Source organism: Schistosoma haematobium, chromosome ZW (assembly GCF_000699445.3).
Source record: "Schistosoma haematobium chromosome ZW, whole genome shotgun sequence".
NCBI lineage: Eukaryota > Metazoa > Platyhelminthes > Trematoda > Strigeidida > Schistosomatidae > Schistosoma > Schistosoma haematobium.
The window spans coordinates 34879497-34902937 of NC_067195.1; the positions used below are offsets into that span (position 1 = coordinate 34879497).

General features: G+C 30.5%; 1 protein-coding gene across 1 annotated transcript; it reads left to right on the forward strand.

The window, feature by feature from the left end:
- Window positions 1–442: 442 nt before the first annotated feature.
- Window positions 443–22169, forward strand: MS3_00010366 (uncharacterized protein; the record flags this gene model as incomplete). Its single annotated transcript, XM_051218728.1, has 4 exons — window positions 443–934; window positions 12776–12971; window positions 14536–14659; window positions 21854–22169. The coding sequence occupies exons 1-4, from the start codon at window positions 677–679 to the stop codon at window positions 22167–22169; spliced, it is 894 nt and encodes a 297-aa protein (XP_051071197.1). The 5' UTR covers window positions 443–676.
- Between the last annotated feature and the right edge of the window lie 1272 nt (window positions 22170–23441).

Here is a 23441-nt window from a genome sequence, read left to right on the forward strand (position 1 = left end):
CTATTGTGATTTTCCTACAAGGGAGATGAATCACATGTTACATGTAACTAGCCTATCACAATCTCTGTAAGTCTCTTCTATTTATTCCAGTAACCGTTACCTTAAAACAGCATTTGTTATGCTGTATATTCGGTGCTTCTATAGTTGGGCAAAGAGAGAATAATCTGCGTGCTGACGTATATTGAAATCGTTAAAATTTATCTATTCATTTATTGTTGTATACGTGTACTTATCCACATGCACTTATGTATACGTAACCTTCATCCAATTACTCTTGGGCATCACGTTTTGAGCTGCCAAGGGAACATTATAATTATGATTATATTTAACACTGTTTAAGTTGTTTTCCTTGAGATAAAAAAAGATGAATATGTACTTTTCCAATTATTTTAGATTGTAATTGCACAGAAAGGTATGCTGAAATCTTTTCATCTTCAAAATCGATTTCAACTTGTTTATCATACCATTGAAACTTAACTGTATAGTTGAAGAATTCACATCAATTTAGTATCCAAAGCCATTGTGCCAAACGTTTATTTACAAAATCATCCAAAAAATAATTCTGTTAGTATTAATTCTCATTGGGATACCATTCACACTGAAATTCTAATTACTCTACAGGACAAGGAAAGTAGTTTTGAGGATTTACAACTTCATCACAAAATTTAAACACAAAATGGACAATGAACTATTGACAACAACATTAGCAACTTCAAACGTAACAACAGTCTTAACGAATTTAAGCCGGACAGATGTAGACAATTTTCAGTTTCCTGAAGATGAAGTCCCTAAACCTCCATTGCTTGTTGTGAAACCGTTTTACTGTCATTCACTCCCAGGCCAATTTATTCTAAAATGTTATCGTCGTGAGATACACTTTACTTGGATTCCCCCAGACACTAAAATCGCTAAAGCTATGGTTAAATTTCGTGAGGTAAGTTAAAAACAATTAATCATATCAGAAATAAATATTTGGTCGAATTTGCTTTTTAACTGATAACTAAACATACTTGATCTGAGGTACTGAAGTTTCATAATGTAAAAAGTAAATAAGTCACTCTATTAGCGAAATCCATTTATTCAGTAATTTCGCGTTGTTGAATTTCGATCTTTCTTTTCAAAGGGGTTGTAGGTGTCGAACCAACATTCACTCGAAACTTGTTTCTATAAGTACTTTCAGGTCTTTGTTATAAATTGTGACTTTGAAGCCAAGGGTAGATAAGCCTACAGGATAATATTGGGATTCAGTTTAGCTATTTTCTAGTAAATAATGAACAGAAGATGAATTATAAACATTAAGAAACCCTAACCTAATAGATTATATCAGTGTCGCTTTGATATTGGCTATTATTGTCTACCTGAGAACTTGATACTTTTACAATGAAATTATTACTGAAATAAAATCTTTTTTTTAAGGGACCTATTGCACATGACTGATTTAATACAAGTCATTTATTTAACTTCAATTTTGAGTTAATTTGAATAATACCTGGAGAAATCTACGAGCTCGGCTCTTTTGTCCTGCTGTTAATAGTTAGAACATGGTTTTTGAACCTTCTCGTTAACTACTTAATACACTAAATTATGTCATCTCCCATTGAACTAATACTTTACTTTTTTTATATAATAAAACGGGAAGTTTTCTACAAAGCTATATGAATCTTGATAAAATATACAGCAACAGTGAACTCGAAAATATCAAGGTAGTTAAATAAAAATGATATGAAGTGAAGTGGATTAAATTTTCCAGTTTAAGTAAAAACTGACAGTATTGCAAGACCTTATTTTAAAACGTCTTAGTCGATCTGGTCTTGCTAAATAAGGTGTTTTTACAATTAATGTTTGTGCTAATTGTAGCATTTGTTTTAGAAATGGTCATCAGACGTATACAGAGGCTCTGTCTGTTTCTAGTAGCATCAAATTTAACAGTGGTCATCTGTATTCTCATTCACCACCCCATGTTCTGCTACTTTCTACTGAAATCGCTTTTCTGTCATGTTTCACTGCTTACACATATTTGTACCACTTTTCAATTACTGAGATAGTCATCTTTTGCTCAAATAGCCTGGAGTATTTTATGTTAGGTCAGATATCTCAGGTTTAGTATTTATAATTATTTGCGCATCGTATGTGTCCTTACATGATCATTCAAAAAATAACTATTTAGAAAGTAGTTACTACGATATTTTTCCACGTGAATTATTCAGATAATTTCGTCTTCTCCATTTGAAAATAACTTCCTGTCGGACAGAAAAAAAGCGAACAGTTGTTCGCTTATATGTGTTGTTCTAATTTTCACAATGGGAATCTTCAGTATCCTAAAATACAGTAATGCCGAACCTCTTCGTTTGTCCTTTTTTTACTGTCAATTATTCATTTAGTATAGAATTATCGCAAAATTAAAGTTACTTTTTAAGGTTATGATCTCTTGCCTTACTTTAAATAAAGAGATGTTAGGTGCAGTTTGTCAAGTGAAATTAAAAAAAACAAGTTAACCTTCTATAATTTTGATGACACTTTTCGGAAAACTAGCACGATTTTACAGAAATCTAATGCATTCACATGTTACACATTGGCAGAATGCACTAGGAGGATATAATATCGATGTTATTTTATACACTTCTTTATACTCCTTTACCAATTAACTATAAAATTCTATTCATGGTGGTTTGTTATGGAGTGGAATTTATATATAAAAAAAGATTGTTGAAATTTCACAGGTTTATGTTTTGATGTTTGCGTAATTTGCTTTCATCATAAATTTTAACAAACGATTATAAGCTCTGCAATCTAAATTGCATCTGCCTAGCTTCTACGTTTTCATAAGACTCAGTCTGTGCACAGGAAAATAGTTGATTTGTAAAAGTAATAACCCTTGACACTTGTTATAATATAGAAAATATCAGATTTCTCTTATTGGAAGTTATTTAAAACTGGATTTTGCCAACAATAAAAAGTAATGGATTATGCCACTTAATAAATGGTGATCTGTAGGTTATGGATGCTCCCTTCAAGTGTTGAGACTACTAAAAATAGGCGTGGTAAAATTATTTACCTAGAATACGAATAAATTTATCACCTTCCCATAACTTGAAATGAAAGTAATGAATTTAAAAATGTGATAGTGTTTCAGTAACCATTACTTATTGATTTCGCCCAAACTTTCAGCATGCCAGTTTTAAAACTGGTCAACTATTGGAATACATTTTTCTACCTCAGATTTGTTTTAACAAAGCAAATAGTGAAATGGAATCATTCATTTTTGTGGAACACCCATAGACTGCCGTGATACCAAACACTTTAAGACACAAATAGAGGTATCATAATAGCTTGCGTATTTTCTTATTGATTCTTTCGAGAAACGATTCATTTATTAAACTTATAATGAATTGAGGAAGTGGTGGTTAACTGATACAGTTAGTAGATGAACATAATCGAAACATATTTCAACGTGTTTCGAATGTTTACAAACTAGATACACGGGAAAGTGGTAATTAAGAACAATACTGTATATTTTATGTAGACTTTTTACTGTACCCGAAAATATAGAATTGATTACTCCAATTTTCATTATGATTAGACTACAGAAAATATTTTGTATATATCTGAACAAACCATAGTGAGTAACGTATTGTTATCATGCTAAAAATATAATTTGTGTTTCACTCATGGAAAGGGGAGGATTATATTTTGAAAAAAATTAAAGATTTCATCTTATCACGGTTTTTCATTCCAGTAAATATAATTCTGCACTTCATTGAATTTAGTTCCTTCAAAGTCAGACGTCCAAAAATAAGTGCCTTCATTTGTACAGTGGTGAAAAGATCCTTATGGTTATTCAGAAAGATAGCATTCTGACCTTTATAGACCAATCATTTTAGTTCCAATAATATCAGCACTTCCTAGCATCAAAAAGACGTATGAAATATCGTTTGTTTTTTCATTTTGTACCAAAGTTTCACAGAGACTTATTTTAAAATGCACTTGTCTAAATGGAATGAAACATGTAAATACGAAAGGCCATGCATTTGTATTGAGTATGTTTTACATTGAGTGTCTGCTATATATGTTGCTGTAGGGTTTTCGTTTCATAAATTTTTAGATAGCGGTAAGAACTATTTTCTGATTATCTTTATAGCGAATACCAAAACATTTACTATGGTTTTTTTGCCTTACTATTCACTTGAAGATGTCTATTGTCTGAATTTTGTTCTTGGATGATGTTCAGATGTATACTAAGGTTAAAAACATGGTCGTTGGATTTAACTGACATTTAGAAATACGGAAGGTAGTGTTGGATGTAAAGTTACTTACTAGTCAAATTAACATTAATGTTAATTAACGTAGACTTTATAGCAACATAGTATCAATTAACATCCTAGAATCCGTCAATAAGAAGCTAACGTTTCATAGCTTTTCAAGAGTGAACATAACCAAATTTTCTAGCATTGATTACCAATCTGTCAGTTAGTCAGCTGGTTTATGAAATTATAATAACTTTGAAATGGTTTCTGGATAAAACCTTCATAGGGAACCCTATATATGTGATTATCATTCGACTGAAAGATAGAAAATACACAAGAATAAGAATTAACTGTCTTAAAGTAAAGTTATTTATAGCTTGTACATTTGAACAATGACTGCAATTTAATATAACAATACCCACTATGTGACTTTCGTATCGACAAAATTTATGTCTATTAGTTAGCTATTTAAAATATGTTACTTCATATTTCATCATTTACTAATTCTGTTGTTGTCCAGAATGTAATTTATGTTGATTTGTCTAAAAACTAATCCAAAATTGTAAACCACATCAATTAAACAACATTATTATCACTACTTTCATTTATGTCATTTTTCTACTTATCAAGATACGTGCACATGTAATGCACAGCAGAAGGAATGTTATGTAAAGTCGGTAGAAAAGAATAAACATCTAAAGGTCATGTAACAAAATTATCTCACTGATTTACTAGTAATGGTAATAAATGCTAAAAAGAAGGTAGGTGTAATGTAAAGAATACTGAAAGGCTATAACTGAAGAATTTCTCCAACAAGCTGATTATTATTGATGGTATTATTTCTACTGTACACCGAGTATAGGAAACTAATAAAAAAGTTTTATATTGTCATCTACCTAGTGAGAATTAGTTTGACAAATAGTTTCAAAGAAATTGAAAATAGAATCTTGAAAAACCTAAGTATTTTGCATCACTCGCCTAGATAAGGTCACTATTTAAACATTCTGATATTGATTGTTGATTTGTAGTAATACCTGGAGGGTAGTGTGACGTTTTGGATTGGAAAGTAAAATTATAATCAGTTTATTTGATTAAACCTGGTTAACTTAATGTAAACAGATCCTGTTGCTTGGTATGTTTGATAATTTGACTTCCCTTACATTTGACCAGCAGGCAACTAAGTAATAAAAATATGTTTTTATTCCATTGCTAAAGAATGAATATTTGAGAAATTGCATTTGACTAGACACAAATTAATAGATTAATCGCTTAATAGCCTTGATAAAAATGTTATCAACTAAGTATAACGTTTTAGTTATATTCAAACAAATCTGCTTCCATAAACTCCTCAGCCATAACCAAATCCTGTCATACTTCTTTCTTTTTACGTACTGAAGTTGATATAACACCAAGCTTATTTGAAAAAATTTACATTCGTGATAAGTAAATATTCGAAATTTCAATGTTTTATAACATTGAAATTTCATCCTGAATAGCTTCTTCATAAAAGCCAAAGTGAATTTAAAATAAACATGTTACTGTTATTGCATAATGTTATACTATTATTTTCTTGTATTTCAAGCTAGTTTTCACCAGAGACTGTCATCAACTTGAGAAACATTGAAAGCCAGAAACTCACTTGATAACCGTTTCAAACTAGTTAGGGATTTTCAATAGTCAGTACTCATAACTCCATGTTTAATCAGGTTAAAGGCCTTTAGCTCTTGTGCGACTTTAGAGTCGGAAGAAATTCATTGCTTCAGCATGGTAACGTAAACATCAGATTCAAAGACTTAAACTTCTAATACAATTCTCTTCATACGTTGGCTATGATAAACTTTATTTTCTTAACTTGAGTTTTTTTCTGTTCACTATTTAGTCATCATGGTTTTATAATATTTCCTTGATTCTCTAATCAGAGTTTATATGATGCCAACACTCACCTAGATTTTATAAGCAAAGTATAATAGACTTGTTCATTATAATTACTTTGTTAATCAATACAATTTAATGATAGTTTCATTAAACCCATTTGTAAGATTATTTCCGTTTTAGCCGAACTGACATAATCTATAATGCCAAATTACTATTTAGCAATGTGCATGAATGAACTTAAGACTGGCTATCTTAGATCCCATTGGTTTGTCCATAAGTTATAGTCCCACCACAATAAGTACCTGTAAACGATCATGAACATAGAAATGAGTCCGAAACCCAATGACTGAAAATAGGTTATTGTAAAGGAAGAGAAATCACGTTTGAATTCAAGGTACATGACAAATATTTTTTGAAGTAGGCTATAAACGGATAACTCATACCAGATAAACATAATTCAAGGCAATGTCAATACTTGTATTTGTTAGTTAAATACAAATGTGATCTTTAAAAAACAACCTGACGCTAACTCTTCCTATCAGCCTTTTGAATTAAAAAAAATCTAATAAATTCTGTTCATATTAACTTTAATTTTGAAAGCTCCGTCTGTCAATTTCCTGCGAACCATTCACATGCATTATTTCGTGTTTTTAAGTACTTAAATACCTATCAGGTCAAATAATTTTGTAATTTCGGCGTAACAGTCATTTATTCGTAGTATCCTTAAGCGCAAACCAAGTATCACTTTCATGAAATTGATAAATGGCTCAATTGACAACGCTTAACACAATTGTAAGAAATGAATATTGTATTATGAGGAACAGTTCTAGAAAGTAAATACGGATCACGAATTTGTATCAAATGGAGAAGTACATTATTATTTTACATTGCAGACTGGGTTTAGCTAAATAACCACTGGAAACAGAGGAGTACTGAAAGATGTTCCACCCTAATATAGGAGTCTTCGTCAAAATATACCATGGCCCCCACCGCAGGGCAAACTTAAGGCTTTCTATCTTCGTGGTAAGTGGGTTGCGTTTAAACAAGTGTTGTCAATCATTAATTCACATTTCTAATTTCAGGAATGTGTCGCTTGATTTTTACACATATAGTGTGCAATAGGTAAGAAGAGCAAATAGGCAGGAAAATGGAAAGATATTAACACTAATTTGAGCAGTTCATTTCCGCAAACAGTTTACCATTACTTTCTTATAAATTTAAGATCTATAATCTTTTTTTTCAAAAGAAACTGTTTCATATGGAACGAATACGTTTAAATGTACCTCCATTATTTTTTGAAGCATATTCATTTTTTAGTACTCAGAACTTTCCCTCACAAAACGAATACATCAAATATGTTTAATTAGCAAACATGGTCTTACGATTGAGGTTTTTCCGTTCGGAATCATGTTCTACACCTTCATTAGTCAATTTTTACTTCACTGAACAGTCAGTAATTTCATCAATTTGATGGAATCAAAATTTAAATTCACTTTGCAGATTTAATGTGGTTTCTACATTATGATAAAAGCATAAAGTACTATTGACTTGTTTAAAGGCACTACAGGATCCTCATTCAAATTGATATAAAAAATTAATTATGACAAACTTTTACATTAAATAATCATAGTAATACCAAAGTATCGCATTTTTAAGAGCCCACTTTTCAGATCACCTCGAATATATAACATTAGTCGAGCAACGAACAAACAAGATGGGAAATTCGTTCAGTTAAACGATATGATACTAATGATGGGTGTTGAATGAGAGAGTATGAAAGACGTGTTCAATCTAAAATACAATGTTTGCTCTTACTTCTTATTTTGTGCCCACAATTATGCGTTTATTCTGGATGCTGGTCATTTAATAACTTCATACTACCCATAACCTTTCGAAAAGTACTTTTCACAGTCGCGTGGTGAGTCAGAGGTCATTGTAAAATCAACACATGTAATTGGTTATAAATATATATACTACAATAAACCAAGAAAAGATCTGAGCTCAAGTTTAAACAATGTAGTCATTTTGTACAATTATCATATAACGATAAAACTAATTCGGTATTAGGTCAAAGGATAAACTCTATCACCTATCCAAACACGAGTCCTATTTCGAAGATATCTATGTCTGAATTGATCCACTATTCTAATGTTAACAGTCGTCAATTTTGATAGTTCAAATGTATGAAACGATAAACAAAGAACCACAGAACCCAGTGGGTCGCATTTTGTACTGCCATTCCAAATAGACTGCAGTAGCACCGCATTATTTTAGAGTGGAATTTCTGACCAAAGAAATTATGCCTGTTCAAATTTTCAAAATGAAATCTTTTAAAGTTACAGAGGATGTATTAAACAAAATTGATGCCTAACTTTCATTACTACCAAAAGTCTAGAGCCATGTAAATAGACTACAGTACATCAAACTAATTCTATTCAGACTATTAATATTAGTTCTTGTATTCCAAAATGTAAATTCCCATTCGGGTCTTCATGAATCCTTTGAAATACAACAAGTAAATGGCCTGCAGTAAAAGTCATGGTTTCGTTAAAGAATGTTTTATTTAACAAGACACAAATCAAAGAGCAAATAACATTGAATGTAAGTGTTTTAGCAGCAGTTAGGAAATCTCACCCATTCATCCAAAACTAACATGAGTATGACCATCTATTACTTCCTCATTTTCACTGATTTAATTTTGCACGATGAAACCTATTCTCAACTATAATAACAGCTGACTTTGAAATAATTTTTATATGGTAACATAAATGATTAGAGAATGTTTTCTTCGAATATAGTAAACATTTTTATCAGAAACAGAGTTTATAGATATCGGATTTAGATACTACAGTAACTACTCGTAAAACTTACTGTTTCAACTTCATTTCACCGATATTCTATCTTCGGGAATACGTTTTTCTTGTTGTTGTGACAACACATACTTTAGTCAAATTATAGTACATGTGTCCATTTTTTTTAATTTTTTCAAGACGCTGATAATTTATATGCATATAATAATATATATACTCATAACATTCTTTGATTGAATTTTAGCATGAATACTATCAGTAAAAGTTAAATATATGACAAATGTCGTTATTTGTCTAAATCTGTACATGTGAAAACCAGTTTAGCATGAATTCTACTAAGCATCCAGACTTCCCGTGACTTTACACTTTAATACTTCATGTTGCTAAAACATGTTGTTTGTATGTACTTCCATGTGATCCCTCTAAAAACGCTGTCATCCAAACACAACGATGTGTGTGTACACTTAACAAGCTAGTAAATTCAGCAAGCCAGTCGAAAAACGTAAAACATCTGCGATGACTAGATACGATTAAAAGTATCAATTTAAAATATCTGAATGGGTAGATAGACAAAGATTTTAAAGAAAACAAAAAAAAGTGAATGTATGTGAAGATCATTTGTCTACATTTTTAGTTTGTTCACCAATTCCTACGTTATGCCTCGAAAACGTATTGACATCCATTTCTTGTTTCGTACAATCAACATTTTCATACTAAGCTGGTGGCTTTATCTATGATTGCTAGTTTATGTTTCTAAAATTCAACTAGTTTGTTTTTAAATTTAACCTACTGTATTAATAATTCAATATACATTGGCTATAGCAAAAGGTCAGGTCATCGATGATATTATAAAATAAAAGCATGAACTAACTAATTACGGTCAGCTCTTCGATTTCTTTACTAATTTAACTAGTTGACGATAAGATCAAAGTGTAAATTAATTTTGTATTATTTGTTTAAACCTTCCCATTGATTTTTAGGTCCTCAGTTTCTTATTGATATATGTACATCTTGTGCGGATCGCCTGAATATTGCCTTATGTCACAAACATTATAAGCAGAGACGGATGGTGGCTAGCAGTGAAATACAGGACGCGCGTTTCGTCCGATTTAGGATTAGTCAGCTGGATATACCTGCATCCCAGAGTCGATGTTCATTACGGAACACGAACCCAGTGCCTTTCACTTCATACGCTATTATGTTATCCACTTAGTTACTGAGTCCTACTACCCAATAGCTTGTGCGAATGGGATTAAAGATTTCTTGCATGAATTTCAAGTATAATTTACTACAATAAAATTATTCAAAATACATTTTATACTCGAGCACATTAGACTAATTACTGATTCGATGGAAATAACTTTTAGAAAAAAATTAATTTTTGTATAAAACAGTGATAACTTCGTGAATTGTCGTATTAAAATAGAACAGTCACACCATTACCACTTTTGTCCACATAACTTAAAACGTAGTGAATTTATCTAGTTTATTTCTATGAGGAGATTGTTTCTTTAAGAACTGTATTATTTGAAAAGTGGTTTTGGGTTGAACTGAGTTAATCAGTTACAGAAAATCTCTTTAGGCAAGGAGTTTGGATGAAATAAGTACAAACATAAATGTAATCATTTATGTTTACTTTTTATTAAAAAAAGTATGATATAAAATTGTACATTGGTCTAGGCTATCACATTGTAATTACTTGAATGTTATGGTTGTTGGCTCTTAGAAAAATAGCGACTTCTGATAATCGTGTTGAGGTTCATTTTAATAGACGATTTGTAAATATATTATCAGCCAATAAACGACTGATAATGCGGTTGATTAACACACCACTAAAAGCGGTCATCGCGAAAGCGTTTAATGCTGACAAACTGACTGTTACTAAAGAAACTAAACCCGTGATTCTACCCCGTTCTAAACATAGCGCAGATAATTACGTCACGTCTCACTGTATTAACCGATTCGCTTGTTTGAGTGAACACATGCATACACAGGAGTAATCGGTCAATGCAACCTAGAGTTATGGAAAATATGACTAGATGGACTAAAAATCAGTTGATGTCGAAAGCTCAATAAATCTAGGAGGCAGAAACCACAATAACGAAAAATAATTGAAACGAGCCATATAATTGACATCGGCACAGCTTATAAGACATTGTATGGAATTTATCAAAGATAAATTTTTAAGTTTATAGAAACCATGACTGTTCTCAATTTTAGACCCTCTTGTGTGAACAGAATCAACTATCGTAACCATAAATGTTGTGTTACTGATCTTGAGTACATTCTACAGCCAAGTGGTTTGACAATCCCTTATTCTTCCCATATTATAATAACCTTTCACCTGTATTTACAACTACTAATTAAAGTTTATTTGAACTTTTATTAAATTGACCTTTAGTTTTCATACAAACTGGTGACCAAATTGTCCGAATTTATAGCTTAATTATATCATCTTTTTCAGATCAAAACCTGTCTTTTTAATTTTTTTCCCATTAACTCATAATGGTTTGTTGATAAAATAGACAGTATTTGGTCAAGAACCGAATAGTGTTTATTGCTTCATCTTAGCAAAATAATCAGCTAATCTAATAACTTAAAACTACTTTCACAATTTCTTGATATCACTTTATTTGAATGATATTAATAAGACAGGATTGTAATTGTGCGAAATAGTTCGGAAACTTGGAGATTATGAACCGTGATCCGAACTTATCGTATTTCTCGGTTTGTTATCTAAAAGGCTGGGTTTTTTTTCAAGTATCAAGTAGGCTTTGAGCAAATTAGAAAGTTTTTCCAATAACTCTATAACACAAGTCATCATTTTATCTTTGTTTATGTAAGTTTCCTTGTCCCACGTACATATTCTTTATGAATGTGAATTGTGTCAAGGTGTTTTTTATTGACTGATGAGTGCCCTATCGCAAGAGAATAACGAATGATTTTTTTCAGATTATAAAAACAATGATTCACTGCTCATGCTTAATCTTTGACAGCTATATACAGTAACGTTTCGTTGTGTTTCAATGAGGATTAGATTATGATCAACCTTCGAATGAAAGTAATTCTAGCAGGAAAACCTTATAAATATAGTCCACAATAGATCAGCTAAAAGCAAATGTATAAAGATAAATAAAACCCAGTATTCTGTTCATTCTAGTTTCTGTGAAAATGTCATTTTCAATATTCTGTATGTTTCTTAAGCTTTTATAAAAAATTCGGCCATGCTCTTTAAGTCATTGAACCAATATTCCGTAGTGAATTATGTAATTTTTTTAGAAAATGTCTAGATTAATTTATTATGAATGATTATCATTTGAACAGCTAGAGAAAAAGGAAGACAACGTATGGCTTCAATGTCTCTTAAGGTCACACGAAGTTTTTGGAAATATCTTACGCTTTTGTACGCCCTGATGATATAATCACTGAGTGGTTATGATTCATAATTTTTATTTTCGTCTCAACAGTGATTGAGGTTTCAAACAACAAAGAAAAGTTGTTTATGATTCAATTACCTTAAGTCAACCAACTTTTCGAAGTTTCCATGTTAGTCGTTGTTTAAACAGTTAATTATTATTTTGTAGGTAGTTTTGATAATACTTTGATTTTTCGGTTATTTTCATTTCTTAGCTTCTAAAGTATTCATAACAGAAAATCACATGGGTTATAAAGATTTTAGACATTGTAGTTGTTATTTGTATTGGAAAATTCGAATTTGATGATGAAACGAAGTTATGATATCGTTTTTATCCATATAATATTTTCTGCTCACCAAGCAGTAACCCTTGTTTTATATCTTGTTCCCCTATTCCCATCTCATATTACATCGGTTTATTTTGACGTCAGTTTCACCAACCAAAATTTACAACTATGTCCGATTATGGATGGGGACATTCAGGAGTTAAATATCGCAATCATACGATTACTTCACTCAAACCTAACCGGTTATACGAATTTGGATTAAATTTGATATATGAAAACAGTACATTTGATCGATTCCCAAAGATTGGATCAAAAGATATATGCGCCTGTAAAACGTACCGTAAGTACTAATTAATCTTATAATAAAACGTAGCCATGTCTTTCTTATCAGCGTTTTCTGTTGAATTCTTCTGAGATAAAAAGCTATTAATCATTAAAATTTTATAACAAAGACATATCATGAGGTTTTTGAATAGATTTTAAGTTTAATTTTTGCTTTTCAGTGCTTAAAATTGCAAGATGAGTGAAGTACTTCAGCAGAAAACCCGTGATAATTACACTTCTACGGTGAAAACGTCCCTTGTTACCAGAAGGCGAATATGTAACCCCATTATATTATGATTATTTTATTCTATAGGGTAAAAGAAGTCCGTTTTTTTATTTGCGTATCTGTTCCATTTCACTGAGATTATAAACCGACATTAACTAGATAACCATTAAAGACCAGTGATCACTGAGCAGTTGCTTAGTCTTTGTACAGAATTCCTAATGAGTGCTCATCGTTAACCTTATCATGGACAGCACCAAGGACCTTCAGGTTTCGCGGCGAGTTCTTAACTTTAGACCACCGAGGTAGTATGCACTGTTTTACATCTTTAAATTAGACTAACTCAAAGTATTGTTTAACTCTATTGGTAATGACTATTCACTAAAACACTAGCTAGCCCATGATAGTTATTAGTATGGGGGTTCGTGGAGATTGTTGAATGTTATTGAAATTACACACAAATCCAAGTCGGACAGCCATTTTAGTTTGTTGTAGAACTTGATTTAATGAAAATTATAATTTCACTTTCTTCAGCTGTAAAGAAAACTACGTAGTTATCTAAGATATTTCTAATAAACAAGATTACTGAAAAATGAAATACATCTGATAAGTCGACTGGAATTTCTCAAAACAAACAACATTGACTTTGTAACTGAAAATCCCCATACTAATAAAAGATAGTTCAATAGCTATTTGGTCTCAGTAGCCAAATGGTTAACGCGTTTGCATTTGAAGCTAAAAATACTGCGTTCTACTCTTGATCTGATCATCAACACTAAGATCCAGGTATCAACTCAGTTGGCGAGCCTAAAATAGAAACGAAACACGTGAACTGAGTTCTTCTGTTAGCTACTATTCAATTTTAATAAGGAGTCGTACTGAATGACGATAGTTAAGGAATCTAATCAGGATGCACCTATAGGAAAGGTGATTCACCGATCAGTTTTTAATACCAACATTGAAAAGAAACAGACACTGATAAATTAGGTTTTATATGCTTAAATTTCTGATAAAAATAGATTTACATGTTATTTGCAATGAAAAACTAAGAGGATCAGAGGTTTTACAATTTTATTACTCAGTGGATTACTGATGCTTTACTGCAAATTAGTGATATTGTTAGGAACAACAATGTAATATTCAAATTTCTAAAAATAAAGTGTAAAAACGTCTCTTGGTTCGTCTCATAATATCATGCTTATCCTTATAATATTAGAAAAGTTGTAGTTAAAACTGTTTCTGTCCAATGATTCATATTACGTGGGAGAAAGTGCAAACCTCCAGTGAAATTCCTGTTGAATAAAGACTTTTTATAGATGACATATATTACTAGTGTAATTTTTAATAAATTTTTCAGCTGATGTTCCTGATGCCCCATTGGATCTACGATATCACTATATGCAAGGTAATCAATACACTCTCGAATGGACACCGAATGATGATAATGGAGAACCGATTATTACATACAATATGAAGTCTATGTACGTCATTGTTATTTATTTTATTAACTATTCATTCTAATGTTGATGATATTTCATATCAAAATTAATTATTACCCTCTTTCTCACTGTATGAATATCCCCCAGTAATTACAGATTACTACTGGTTTCATCAATTTCATTACATTTTACCAATACATGTAATTCTTTCATCATTACAAAAAAAAAAGATAATAATTGCCTGCATTTTCCACATAGTCGACGGGTAAGAACAAACAAGCAAACACCAGTGATCACTAGAAAATGGATAATGTTTATAATTTACAGAAACATCTGGGAAAATAAGATTAAGGCAACCATCTGACCGATATCTAGGAAACATGCATAAGTCTTTTTACACAGTTTACCGTCAATTTAGATTTTAAAAAAACTACCAATGATAATGTTATGGATTTAGGTTGCTGTCGATTTTTACCCTGTGCTAATTGTTGTGTCCTTGACTGGAAAATTAGAGAGCAGCGTACTTATCGATCGATCACAGTGACACGTAAACACGAACGGACGGCCCACAGTCTCGATTGGTCTCGCTCCCCTGTCTAGCCCAGTCAGTTGAGTCCAGAACACAAGTCACAACCTCGGAGATATGAATCATTATATTTCAAACATACTCTATTTATATACTAACCAAGCATACCACATCGTACCATAAAATAGAAAACAACATTTTGTACAATATTCAACAAGTGAACAGGTATCGACCAATAGGAAATGTCCATCTAAAGTCCAAGGACACCATTGGACTTAACATGGTAATTATTGGTCTATTCCTCCGCATCCACAACAGATAATGTCTTTTCCTTCGTTCCCTTGTGTGTGTATGTGTGTGCGTACAATTGCAAGTGTGGCTGATTAGGATAAATAGTTAGGAGAGATATCGAGCACTGTTTTTCAGTTTGTTTCTTTGTTTGTACACATTAATTAATATATATTCAGACATGTTGCTCAATAAAAGGATTGGTTGGACAAATAGCTCGTAGCTAATGTACAGTGATGTTTTTAGCATGTTTTTTTTTAAATGTAAGTATTAATGCTGATAGAATTTCCTGCAGTAATCCTTTTTTATAAAATGAAGCTTAAAGGCATGGACGAAACCGAACAGATTTATTGTTCCACAAAAAACTTTAAATAATAAATCATAGAAATTTCTGAATCACATAGAGCTAATTTGTTCATTATTAAATACGCTTTTAATGATCAGAACATGTATGTAACTATTAATCGATAAAATTATAATACCAGTCTGCTCAAATGTACGAGTCATCTATTTTCCAACTGTGCGATTATTGTCATAAACTTACTTGTTTTATGTTTATTTGAACTGAATAATTGTGAATGCCAATTGTTTATACTTACAAAAGATATAAATTATTACAATCCTATACATTGAAAAACTCATAATGAAATATAAGAGTTTTCGGCTTATTTTCCTAATCATCTGTTCAAGTATATAGAAGTTAATTCCTCTTATAAATGATAGTTGAACAAAGTATTTATATCAGCTGACCAATTAAAAAAAACTTTTCATTATTTGAAATAAGTCGGATATACTGACCGTTACAAAGGCTTCTAAAATATTTTTTCAGATAATTACAATGTTGAATATAGAAATCTCTTAGAACCTTGAACAATCGTTGCTGTGATTTCCTAACTGTTACCGAATTTACAGCATTGAATTGAGATAATACTTTTGTTATTCTCTCTAAATGTTGTAGCGGCCTATTCTAAAGTCTTTAAAGATTTTAATTACCCCGTTCATATCAATCCCATTATTGATTTTTTATTATTATAGATAACTTTGAACTTAGAAATATTGTGTAACTTACTTACTGTACACTCAATTGATATTGGTTCTTGTCAGTATCTATGAAACATACTTATTAGCAATAAACCATGATGAAAAGTTAATAAAAATGAAATTTTTCATTGTCTAATTCGTATATAGTTTCAATGGAGAAGTTTTACTTTACAAACGTTGCGTAATTTATTCCCTAAATATCTAATTTCTACTAACTGTTAATTTCGAAACAAATAAATGAAGGGACAGAAGGTGGTGATCACAGCAAAGTGATTAATTAATATTTTCTGTCAGGTATCTTGTAATTTAACCCAATAGACACAATTAAATTTTATAATCCAATCATGAATTAACAGGACAGATTGCTAGAAGCTCTTTTAAAAACTAATGCAAATAGGAATACTTATGTGAACACTGCATGCTTCACCGAGATCTTATTGATTATATATACATATTGGCAAATGGTTATTTGTGACCTTTCATCCATGGACATTTACTATATATATATATATATATATATATATATATATATATATATATATATATATATATATATATATATATATATATATATATATATATATATCTTTTATTTACATTGATCTTTGTTTATTTAATCTATATATGAATACAATAAACACGATTGGTTGATCTGATCAACTTAAATATGTACGACTCAATCTTACGGTACGGTTAGGAAATACTTTTGGATGAAATATAATCTCCTAAAACATTTCATATTTGACTTCTTGATATTGTGTTGTCGAACGTCACAAATCTGAGAATAAATTTTTAAAAAATTAAATCGAGACCTGCATTTCGACGGAATCAGATATACGAATTGTTTGACGATATATTATTTTCAAATATATATTTGACAAGACGGTATGGCTGAAATTTATATATACTTAGATAATACGTAATTCGGAGTCAGCTAGCTTTGAAAACCGTTTTTTATTTCTCACTAGAGTAGCAACGAGACTCTAAGAAAATCTAAATTTTATTATGCAAAATATTAAGAAATCTACAGATATTTCATGTGGGAGACAAATGAGTATTCTAGTAATACGACTATATGGTTGGGTACACTTCGCATTCAGACTATGACTATGAATCAAATATAAATTTGTTTGGAGTTTACTAGAAATATCCACCCTAAACACTCAAATTATTCTATTTCCTTTAGTCATTAATCTGAAAATGTTTTTATTTTACTCTGATAAAATAATAAGCGTTTATTATTAAGTGACAGATGAGCTGAACATTTTTGCATGCACACAACTGATATTGAAAATTTTTAGAATTGAAAAGTTTTCTGTCTCGGAAAGACTTCTGAAACAAATAGATAATGAGAGGCTTTATAAAAGAAATGTCAAAAGAATTTGCTTTACGATTAACCATCGTATCTTAATATAAGGGAATGAAAAAAGATTTTTAATCCCTATTCATATGTCAACCAAGTTCGTTCAAACCAATAGAATCTCATCATAATCACTAATTGATTGCTAAATAGCTTTATATCATAAAAGTCTTTAAGTTGCTTACCATAATGTTTTATATAATTATAAATGAATTAAATACCATGAAAGCAATGCTCGACACACTGAATAATTGTTTTTATATATTTGATTATGTTTCATTATGGTTGGAACCAACCTTTCGAAACACTGTTATTATCACTTGAAAAATAAACAGTTTAGTTGTTTTTTAAACTAGGTATGACTAAATATGAAAATTATTAGATCACCATATTTGGAATTCATTATTCTAAAACAAGATAAATTTGGAAAAGAAAGGTGACTCCTATGAGGAAAAAGCATCTATAGAATCAATCTTCAAGAATAATTACGCTGTGTCAAGGACATCACATTTTGTACAACTGTTGAGAGAGGAGAATTTTCTTTTTCTTTTTAAGCAACATTAAGTAGATACTCATGACTCATCCTACCATATTATATATACAACTTATGATCTTGATTGAATATATGTATGTCTTCAATTTATAAAATAAGAATCCATGGCCTTACGTAGTGACTTAACCAACATTATGATATTATTCTATCACTTGATATCCTTTCAATTTATTATCACAAAAGTATGTAGTTGTTCATCACAATTATAGACAATTACCTTTAATCTGTCTACTATTAATTGTGTATAAAAAATTGCAATCCGTCTAGTTTTCAATAATCGAGTGCTTTATTGTTTTAACGAATAATAACGACTTTATTAACTTGAAGTAAATCAGTTATAAGTAGTATATATTTTTGAATATGAAAAGTATCTTTACGTACTTATAGATTTTGTTAACACTATGCAACATATTTAAACTACATTTTTCTTCCCTGAAAATCTGAATCAAGGATCATCAGGTAATTATGATTGCCTTTTATTATAAATATATACAATATAAGCTGCTAACAAACGCAAAAACTATAGGCATAAGCAAAAATACAACAGGTGTCTTCACTTATGTAAAATGAAATCGCGAACATATGGTGAGTTGAAAAACACTGTTATTAAATTGTTAATGAATAAATACAACTGATTCATTGACATAACTAATGGACTGCTGTCGTCAGAAGTGAAAAAAATCATGTGATACCCTCTTTTTAAAATTAAAATCTAAAGTTTTAGAGACATCTGTAAACCACGTTAAAGTCTTTTGATAAATTTTCAAACGAAACTGAATTCATAGTAAGTTGCTCATGGTTAGGAAATCCTAGATAAGATTACAAATTGCTTCCCAGTATATTTATCGTTGCTACCACTGACTTGTAGGGAAATTTCTTTTTCAATTCATCCAACTAGTAAAAAGCTACTAACTTAGGCGTTATTATTAATACTGCATATATTATAATATTCTACTTCGTTACTCACACCTGTTACCCCTTCTGGAGGAGCATAGGCCGCCCACCAGCACTCTTCATCCTCGAGTTATTTTGTATTTCTGAACAATATATCCAGATTTGTAGATAGATTATATTTCCTACGCAAAGAGTATACATTTTATATTGTATTGTCAACTGGTAAATAGTCGAACTCTGATTTTTTTAATTATGTAGTATTTGGTGGTAGTCTTGTTATCACTAAAACATTATACTTTCGTCTATCTCCCAAAACTCCTCAGAAATATATAAAACACAATATATAGTCACTTAAATGTAAACCTAAGGATAGGATACACTGAATAAAGCGACTGTTAACCTTAAGGTTGATGTCAATTATTATCTTGCACTGGTTAAACAGACTTTCAAAATGGTTTTCAACTGTTAAATTTCTGTTTATTCATTTTTGTTAATTCTTATCACCATTGAATTTCATAGATATTTCGAATCATCTTTCGAACAGCTGCCCGAAATGCGTTACGGAACAGAAAATTATCGATATACAGCTTAAAATTTATGTTGTTTTTTTACGTTATTGGTTTTACACTATTTCTGCTATCAGAAACCATATATTAAAATATCTAAACGTGACGATGATCGTCCTTTAGGTTCTTCATTCTGACGACCATGTTTACTCATACAAGAAAGCTTTGTTAGACTACTTAGAATCATCGCCGAAATGCAAAAGTAGTGTTGTAAAATAAATGTAATGTTCACAGACACTAAATACCATATTCACTGATTTTCTATTTCCGGAAGAGTATGTATCAGTTATACTATTGACTGAGTGGCGGAACAACAGATACTAATCCCAAGTTCCGAAGTTAATAGAGGTTTAATATTCCAGTCGTTAGCTAGAAATTTGTATAATAAGAAGCCTATCATAAACTTGTGATATTATTCAACTGAAAAGCTAATGGCAACCAAAGAGCACCAAATAACTATTCTGCTCCTTTCGGAAAGTTCTTAGAATTTCAAACCACAAAGATTAAGGCATTATAAAGGGTATGAGACAACGAATTAACTGTATAATGATCTATATATCTAATCTTAATGGTTCTTTAATTATTGGCAATTCCTGACGAGAATTACCTTCAAACTATGTAAAAATCTGCATAAAACAAACCGATATGCATACCATTACGACAGGTCGGATAGTTAAGAAGTTATTTTTTCGATTAATTATTTCCTTATGATTCTAGGTTTCGCTTCGTTTCTTCTATCTTCTTCAGTACTACGTTATTTTAATATTTTAGTTTCCTATCAACCATGAACTAAACTCATGTATAAGGAAATATGTTTATAAATTGAATTATATGTCACGTGGATGAATATCACTGAAAATAATACACCCGTTTTCAAAATCTTCTCTAAATTACTAAATCTTATGGTAAATATCTATTTCTAAAGAACATATAGGTGATACTTTTGTTCCCCAACCCCAGTTTTATTTACATATTTATAAATATGTGTGGTCTGTCACTAGTTCTACTTAGGAACAGAAATATATGTTTAATATTCTTAAATGCAATTCAAAAGCAGAATTTAATTTTTATTGTAAAACAAATTAATGCAACCCAATTTATATGTTCAGCACTACTAAATTCAGGATATATATATGACTGATATAGATTCGAACATTTTGATCATTTTGAGTTTGTCCATAGAATTTAGTTCTATTTTACTCTTCTATAAATTTGAAAGGTTTCATAAGCAGTTACTATCAATAGATAGACGGAAAATTAATTTGAATCCACTCAAATTTACATTTCTATTTTAAATATTGTTAAAATGCACCTTTAATCATTTGCAGTATACTAAAGATATGAAGTCATATTCACAACATTGATTACCTTTGACTAAATTCATTCCTTCAATAATCTGAGAAAATCCAGTTCTGATTCATTAGTCCAATTCTGTCTGGACAACAGAATGTATAAAAACAAAATTTTAGGTGAAAGTTTAAATCGCTAGACCCTTTGACAGTTGTTTAACTAATTGTTTCCAAACATTATTGTTTGTCTTAACCTTTTATTGATTCTAACATCACCACTTAAATTGTTTTATAAATATTGATTGTAATATCTTTTGACTATGAATACTTTCACTTGAGGTTACCTGATGAATGATATCAAGCCGTGATATAATGAGTCTATTGTCCTGTTGAACTTGATGTGATGTCTACATTAATCATATGGGAATAAATGATGTAAAAGTCTTTTCTTTGAATTTACTTAGTGTTTACAACTGCTTACGTTATATATCACACTAGAAGAAATAAAATTAAGCCGGATAAAACCCTCTCTTTGGTTAATACCAATCTAAATTCTTTTAAGTGAATAAGTGATTTTAGATAATACTTTTCCTTTAACTTCAAATTATTCATGTAAATACTGTTTATCATATGCTTCATAAGCGAACCATGGTCATCATTAATTTAACTATGTTGTGTATGTTTTTTCTTTTAATTTAATATATTATTTTTATTTGTAGGCCGATTGTCTCAAGTAATTCAGAACAACCAAAATGGGATTCAATCACACCACATGATTTAACAGATAAACAAGCTAATATCACATTGGATACGAATCACCAAAGTGCATTTCAGTTGAGAGCTGTCAATAAGATTGGAATGAGTGATCCAGCTTACTTGATCATAAGACCACCATTTCAGAAAGTTCCAGATAAGTCTATATTTTGTTTAGCTAAATTTTTTGAATGTCAACATTTTAGCTTCAATTTTCAAAGTGCATTGAATTCAATTATAGCAATTCATTTAAAATCTGAAGTCTTTTCAGACAAGAAATGATGTTCATCTAATATTGTTCTCTGTTTAGATGACTAAACGACTAGAAAAAATAATTTAGTAGCGAATCTAAACAGAAGACAATGTGTATTTTTAAACCATAAATAGATCAAATGTAAGGGTCAAATGATTTAAATTCCACTTAAGGCGGAAATGTTCTCTATATAAACATTAGGAACGGGTGATCAAAACACAAATGAAATTGTATATTACAAGATTTTCAGTAGATACCTAATAGAAATTAACCCCATATCATTTACTGGCCTTAGAGATATTGTTTCGATTACTAATATGCAACGAGAAATATTTATCAAGATCACAACTGTGAAACTATTAAATGAGCGATGGATAGGCTAGTTTCTAATGTCTTAATAGTAGAAAAGCTTGTGCTGTTTGTATATCTGACTAACGATTGTTTTCTCATACACTGATTCTGACTCAATATATTCTATGCATTCGTTAAATTGCTTATTGTCTTACGATTTCAAAATAATCTCTTTTCATGTAAGTACGATTGAGGCGACTCATAAGTCTATCATAAGAAAAATTCGGATACCAGAAAATATTCTTTTATTCACTTTTCTACTATTTCTATAGTCTTAAGTATGTTATGCGAGTCACAAAAACAACCAGACTTGATAGTTAACAGCGTACACGTTGTAGACGAGAAGACATACTATGTATGTCTATAAAAATTCGTCTACCACGGAATAAAAGTTTTGTTTCTCTTGACAATATCATATATATATATATACATTTGATGCACTCAGAAATACATGTGTACCCATATGTATTTAAAGCACAGAATAACTTACCGATTAACTATATTAAAAAAATTAAAGTCGGTGTGTAGTTTTTTGGAAGAAAACATTCATGATTATCAAAGACAGATAAGTAGAAGGGGTCAGAAAATCCCAGGATAAAAAAGTCTTATATAATGGAAATCAGTTAACGAACAAGCTAAAAGAACAATACAACAGGTACCGCTTGTATTACCTACTTTCTTTGAAGAATAACAAAACAGCTGTTGCTTGCTAATGCGTAAAACAGATCAAAGATCCCATGACCTCAAGTATGTTTTTGAATAAACTATTGCCGATGAAAATTTATATTTATTAAGTTTAAGGGCTTTAAAATGTCATGCCCCCTCCCAATCGAATACTTTCTCCGAAATACTTCAAGGTTTAGGTGTCTACTAATATAAATTTGACTCATATTTTGAACTACTTATTTGTAGTTTTAGTAGTATTATCCGTAAGTTTGCAAGTAAAGGGT